The sequence below is a fragment of the Strongylocentrotus purpuratus genome, unplaced genomic scaffold (assembly GCF_000002235.5).
Source record: "Strongylocentrotus purpuratus isolate Spur 01 unplaced genomic scaffold, Spur_5.0 spur5_scaffold_20, whole genome shotgun sequence".
NCBI lineage: Eukaryota > Metazoa > Echinodermata > Echinoidea > Camarodonta > Strongylocentrotidae > Strongylocentrotus > Strongylocentrotus purpuratus.
This window is the reverse complement of record NW_022145606.1, coordinates 35,791,988-35,798,916: the sequence shown is the minus strand read 5'-3', so window position 1 is coordinate 35,798,916 and position 6,929 is coordinate 35,791,988. Positions and strand designations below refer to the sequence as shown.

Below are 6,929 nucleotides of genomic sequence, written 5' to 3'. Positions count from 1 at the left end.
CCTGGGCCTGGTATCATATAATGTGTTATCAATACCAATCAAATGGCACGATTTCAGTAGCTGATAACAGTCATTGCCCTCATAAAACAGAAACATGCTCAGCATGGTAAAACCATGGTACTCTATGGTACCCGGGGTACTCGTCTCCTATACCATGCAAAAACCATTGTATTACCATGGTTTTAAAACAAAAGCCATGGTAACCATGGTACTTCCGACTTTGAACATGATACCTTGAGGTACTTGGCAGTTGTATGGTTCAATACCATGTTTGTATGGTTCTAATCATGGAAAGGCAGATGTGTACGTGCAGTATTGTAGTGCAAGTACCATGGTAACCTAGGTACGGGAGAACCATGGTATCAAAAGGTAAGGGAGAACAATGGTAACCAGGGTTTTTATGGTGGATGGTAATTTGGACAGATAACTATGGTAACCATGTTACTGAGAACCATGGTAATACCATGTTGCTTTTAAAGGGTGTAACTTGTTTGATGTTTTGTGGAACAGGGTCCTGCCTCTGAACGACTGTGTGGATACTTACAATTCATCAACATTAGGCAAGGTGCTGAACGGAACGTGGGAAGCCTTTAGTCTCAAGTAAATCTCATACGTTCCCCCGTCATAGGCATCATCAGAATACAAGGTCATGTTCGTGAAGAGGTTACGATCAGCATGCCTAAAAAGAAGGAAATCCCCCCTTTTCAGGTAAATGGAATGGTCTAGGACGCGTATCAGGAAATATATATAAATGATAAATAAGGATTACTCCATTTAACCTAGAGGGGTAAGGATTCATCAGAATACAAGGTGATGTTCGTCAATAGGTTACTATCTGCATGCCTGTAAAGAAAGAAGTTCCCCCTGCATAGGTGAATGGAATGGTGAATAAGGATTACTCCATATAACCTAGAGGGAGAGGGGTTCCCTGTGAGATATGTCAGATTAAAACAATTGAAGTTGTGATATTCATATTTTACACTAATAATAATAGTAATGTTAGTAATACTATAAGCACTTTGGTCAGTTAATCGGATAGCGGAAAGAGCTACATAATTACACTGAACATGATCACAAAGACATTTAAGAAACAATTGTATGGACAATATCAACTACCTATTGAAATCATGTTGACATTATGTATTATATTCCACATACTAAGAATCTTGCTCTACGAGTAGTCAAAAGTAAATCACGTGATGAAAGATAGTTCGCCCATCATTGATGGGAGAAAAAAAGTTAGTTACACTGTGTAGATAGTACTACTATCTTCATTGAAAGTGCGTTTCAGAAAGATAACTACACTGTCGCTCATAAAGTTGGAATATTTTTGTTTTACCCCAATTCATGGAATTATTTTACAAATAATTAAAAAAAGAATACATCTAGATAATAATATACATTCTCAGATTTTATTGAATAATAATTTGACAATGTGTGTTTTGCTTGACTGCTAGAGCATGTGTATGCTAATATGCTTATCAAATAAGGGACCTACGCCTTTAAGTCATAAATGACAGTAATGAGGATTAATGCCCCACAAAAGGGCACTAATATAGCACATCGACACGGTTTTGATCCTGGGGCCTCACAGTTACAAGGCCCTTGCTTTGTCACTGAACCATGACTGTACGCAGCGGGGGCTAGGGTAGGGGGCAGGTTCCATAAATAAAATAAAACACAGAAAATGCAATAAATTTTCAACAATTTATTGGATTTTACCCCGGTCCCCAACATAAACAAATCCTCCGGATGGCCATGCATTATGGCTCAAGGCGATTCTTTTGGGACTCTTAAAAAAAGTGTACGCTTACCCCCACCCCCCCCCCGCTTATTCAGCGGCTGGCTGAGTCGTTGCGAAATTTTGGGCCCGATTTGAAAACCCTCCCCTTGAAAAAATCCTGCGTACGCCACTGTATGTCACATCTAGGCGTTGTGGCGTGCGCCTGTAATCCAGCTAACAGTTGAAGTTACACACTGATTCAGGCGAGGACGTAGGTTCGAAACTGAGTCACGTCTGTCGGATGGTGACGTTAAAAGTTTGGTCCCCAGACGTAAATAATCATATCTGATTGATACACGTCTGTAAAAACCCAATATACACACACACACATACACACACACATCCCTTGGAGGTACTCACAGATACAGGAGACTTTCATACACCTCCCTAGAGAGGGCAGCATGCGGAAAGTGGGCCAGGCGGTTGTCACTGATGAACCTATATCAAAGCAATGAGATTAATGTGTATAAAGAGATTGTTATGTATATTTGTGTAAAGTTAAGTATTATACCATCAACTAATGAGGAGAGCCTCCAACAGAAACTTAGTTTATTTTGGTAATCTCCAGGCATTAGTTACATTTTTGAACAAATATTATTGTAACTGCTATTAAACTTCATTTTCTTGTAATCTTTGATATAATTGTTATACTCCTTTATGTTTCTGGAAATGAAATAAAACAGATAAAATAATACATCAATACATTAATGTTTTCAGCATTATGATGAAAACAAAGGATCTTTTGTTTACTCTATTGCCCATAAAATACATAACGAAATATAGTACACAGATAATGTTTTTATCTTGACGTGGAAATAGATAATCGAAAATAAATGAAATGAAATAAGTAATAAAGAAGAAGAAAATGCTGATATTCTTAGGAAGTACATACAGTCTTTCCAGGTTGCCGTTGATCCCTTGAAATGCATCGTGGGCGATGGTGGTCATCTCAAAGCCAGACTTTTGAGAATGAAGACGTCTTAGGAATATACAAAATACAAAATAATGAATGATTGAGTGAATGAATGAATGACTAAGTGCAGAGTGAATAATGGATGAATGAATAAATGAACGAATATTGAATGAATGAGAGAATAGATGAATGGATAAATGAACGAATGAATGAACTGATGAATGAATGAATGGATCGATGAATGAATAAATTAATAAGTAAATGGTTGATAAATAAACAAAGAGAGAAAGAAAGGACATACATAAACCAAGAATTAAATCATGTTTTTAGGCCAAAAACAATAATGAATATATAATCTAGACCCTGCTACCCGTCTATGGGGATTTCCTGTTTTTCTCCTCTGGTTCTAAGCAATTTTCCTACAAAATATATCAAGAAACTGAATAAAACAATAAAGAAACCTTTAACATTTAAGTATGACATTGGTTGAAAGAAATAAACCTGTTGAATAGTAATCTTTTGATAACCCAGGTTGAAGTTTTTGGAAAAGCATGTTATACCACTATCAATCAAATCCAACCAGAAACTAGCTCAGTTCAAGGCATATCAGCAGCGAAGGAACTTAGAAAAAGTCTAATTATGGAAAAGCATGTTATACCACAATTAATCATATCAAACCAGGGCCATCTTATTAAGGGTCGCAAGTTTGCTGTCCCCTATCTCTTACATACATAGTTGCGATTGATATCAATCACCAACAAGTTGCGATTAATCGTAAATGTTTATAAGTCAGGGCAAAGATAAAGGCTAAGTTTAAGGCACAACGGTAGTGAAGCAACTGACAAGGAATTTAATCACAGACTGGAATATTTCTTCACAATATTACAATAAATTGTGATTATACTTACAGTGTTCTCAGGGACGGCAAGTTGGTGAATGAGTTACTTCCCAGAGATGCGAGCTGATTGTTGTTCAAATCACTGAGAACGAGATGGATACAAGGAAGGAATAAATAAAGCATTGTTCGGATATATGACACGGCAAAACCGCCAAGACTGACCAAGCTGTGAAGGTACCTCTAGACCAAGTTACATCTCCCTACTAGTGAACCGGTCTTTTGCATTTTTTCCACTGATGAGCAATTGTGATTCACACACTTGTACAGTTTCAGTGATTACAAACGAAAGGAACAGTCTTACTTACATATGGAGTAGGTACGCCATATCATCAAACATCTTTGGCTTGATAAAGGACAAGGAGTTCCGATGGAGCTCTCTAAAAAAACAACAAACAAAATGAATTTGAAGATTAAAAAGACTGTTTTTACAAATCAATATCAATTATTTAAAAAAACAAACAAAAGACAATTGGATTAGAGTCTTCAGCCCAACCCGGCATTATTGAAAATGGTACATACTATCTTTTAACAGTATTTTACAGATGAATTATACATAGTAATAATATGCATCTAGTATCTACGTCGAAAGTACACGAAAAATTATACATGTTTCATTGTTTGTGTCCGTCTCGCGTACCCCTTTGCGTCCATTGGTGTATAGTTACGTAGGCCAGCGTAGGGCAGCGTACGATCGGCGCTGTCAGTACGCAGCACTACGTAACTCTACGTATGGCCCGGTGTGAAGGTTTTTTTGTTTACCTATGCAGCGGCAGGCGCATATTTTTTTTTACACAACTGTTTAGCCACTTCAGTCAAATATACTGTGCAAACGACTAGAGACAGAGTCTAGCATTACCCTTAGCAGTGTTACACAGTATACATACTCGTTATTTGTTTCGGGTTGAATCTATCCTCTCTACTCTTTCATTAGTTCTCCTTAAATCTATCCTCTTCTCTTTTGTCATGTATTTCTTTTTTTCTTTAATCTATCCTTTTTCTCCTTCGTTATATATTTCTTTGTTTTTCCACAATCTATCCCCCAGTTCTCCTTCGTTATGTATTTCTTTTGTTCTCCTTCATTCTAACCTCTTCTATTTTGTTTTATGTATTTCTTTGTTTCTCCTTCAATCTATCCTTTTCTCCTTCGTCATCTATTTCTTTGTTTTAATCTAATAGATTTCCTTTCTCCTTCTGTATGTATTTCCCTGTTTTCCCTTAGTGTATGATCCTCTTAGCTCTTCAATTATGTATTTCTATGTTCTTCCTTTGACTTATCCTCTTCTCTTTCCTTATGTATTCCCTTGTTTTGCCTTCTCCACATCCTCTCCACTATCCTTGTTTTTCCATTTCTATCATTCTCCCTTTCCTGGATGTACGTGCTTGCACATATAGTGCGCTGACGACTTAGACTCTTTCACCAGAGCACTTCTTGGAATTTTTTCGCGAAAATGGCTAAACAGTTGTGTAAAAAAAATATGCGTCAGCGGCAGGGTAACTGGCAATACGCGGAAAATCTGTACAGACAAAGCAAATACAAATTCGCTGCTAGATCGTTTAGCCGTTCTACGCACGCAATACGCAAACTCTCAAACCACGGCACATGATAACACAAGCCAGATTTGGCTTTAAAGAAATAGTATTTTAAAAAATGTATTTAGTCATTCAGAATTTTCAAAAATTCAGAATATTCTGATTTTTTAGGTCCTCAAATATCAGAAAATGATAATATTTTGATTAAAAACAGTTGGCAGGTATGCAGATAAGCTGTTTCATATCAGAACGAGCCGTAAGGAAGACTTACAAGATCTTAAGCTGCTTGAGTTGAGTAAGAGCCCTTGGAGCAAGATATGTGATGAAATTGTTACTCAGGTTCCTATGTCAAGAAAACAATGATGAAAACAATTTCAGGAATCACAGTTTATATATCAGCAATGAACGCTTAACATCACCCAATAACTTTGATGGCTATTTTTGATATACGTGTAATAACATCATCAATAAGTATAAAACAAGAAATTCCAATAAAATGTATTTACCTTTTTATCATGTCAGCTTGTCGAGAACCGCAGTAAGTTTTGAAATGACCTGCCAGATGAACTCAAACAAATCTCAACCGATCTTGCATTCCGAAAAAATATAAATCTTATTTTGTTTAATAATGAGTAGTTTTAATCTATCTAATTGCCTTTTATGTGATTTATGTGATTAGTTATGTTGTGTTTTATGTGATTATGCTATGTTATATTATCTTTTTTTTTTAAATATTGATTTATCTTGAAGTGAGGTAATATAGGGGATTAGCCTTGAAAAGCAAATGTTGATCCATAGCATCCACCACCCTTCATCCTACTTTAAAGTGCCATGTACATAAATGTTGTTATACTTGGCCTATATTGTTTAATTTATACTGATTTGTTTGAATATCTTCTAATGTATTTTTAAAAAGATGTGATATAAAATTTAATTGAATTGAATTGAAAATAGGAAAAAGAAGAAGTGAATAGAGATGAAGAGAAATGAGAGAGAGAAAGATGAGAGAGAGAAAGATGAGAGAGACATAAGAAGTTAAAATCTTAGGAAAATGAGAGGTCTGAGAAAGAAGAATTTAAATTCTATTTTTCTTATCACAGAGATTTCTCTAAAAAGAATGAAGAAAAAGAATCCAACTTACAGATGTATGAGAGGACTATCTTTGAAGACCGCAAGGTTCCGCTTGGAGACTGAAGTGATTAGATTGTCATCTAGAGACAGGAACGTGAGGTTGAACATACTCTTCAGAGAGTCCGATGGGAACGATAACATCTTATTCATACTCAGTCCTCTGAAAACAAACAAATCATAATAATTATCAAAGTGATCTTTGCTAGGCCACGAAAAAAGATTCTTTGGCTCCTAAGTTATAAAGCATTTTATATTCAGTAAACTGGATGGACAGAATGAAATATACATTTACTATTCGATATTAGATAGCTCTTACAGATACGAAGTTGTGATTGGTCCTTAGCTTGTCACATGATATCGACTGTGAGGATCGTAATTAGCATATTTTACTGCCGGTCTTTTTTAATGTGATATTGAGCTCCCGGCCAAATGCGTATATATTTTACCGTCACGCTGTATCCAAACAACCATGAATGCAGTAGCACGTACTCGCTGTTTGCATGTGTTAAGCCGCGCGCATTTGAAATGGAAGACTAGACGGCTTTTTTTTATAAGGCATGAGATCACAATTACCCTTAATGCTTTTAGCACTGGCAAAATTGGGCTAGCCCCACCTAAAGTACGGGGGTTATTTGGCCCTGCAAAAAAAGTTTATCTTATCCCGGGTAGGCGCT

At 36.3% G+C, this 6,929-nt stretch overlaps 1 protein-coding gene across 1 annotated transcript; it reads right to left on the bottom strand.

The window, feature by feature from the left end:
• Positions 1-2,139: 2,139 nt before the first annotated feature.
• On the bottom strand, positions 2,140-6,396 carry LOC115927711 (leucine-rich repeat-containing protein 15-like). Its single transcript, XM_030993895.1, has 6 exons — positions 6,266-6,396; positions 5,396-5,467; positions 3,900-3,971; positions 3,605-3,676; positions 2,676-2,762; positions 2,140-2,221 (listed from the first exon to the last, which is right to left on the bottom strand). Exons 1-6 carry the CDS (start codon positions 6,394-6,396, stop codon positions 2,140-2,142), a joined length of 516 nt encoding a protein of 171 aa, XP_030849755.1.
• Between the last annotated feature and the right edge of the window lie 533 nt (positions 6,397-6,929).

Bases quoted from the DNA above. Each gene is read 5' to 3' on its own strand.
- LOC115927711 (XM_030993895.1), bottom strand. From the start codon at position 6,396: ATGTTATCGTTCCCATCGGACTCTCTGAAGAGTATGTTCAACCTCACG. The intron at 3,677-3,899 runs GTAAGTAAGACT...TCTCGTTCTCAG, and splicing joins ATGGCGTACCTACTCCATAT to TGATTTGAACAACAATCAGC. The intron at 2,222-2,675 runs GTATGTACTTCC...GCTTTGATATAG, and splicing joins AACGGCAACCTGGAAAGACT to GTTCATCAGTGACAACCGCC.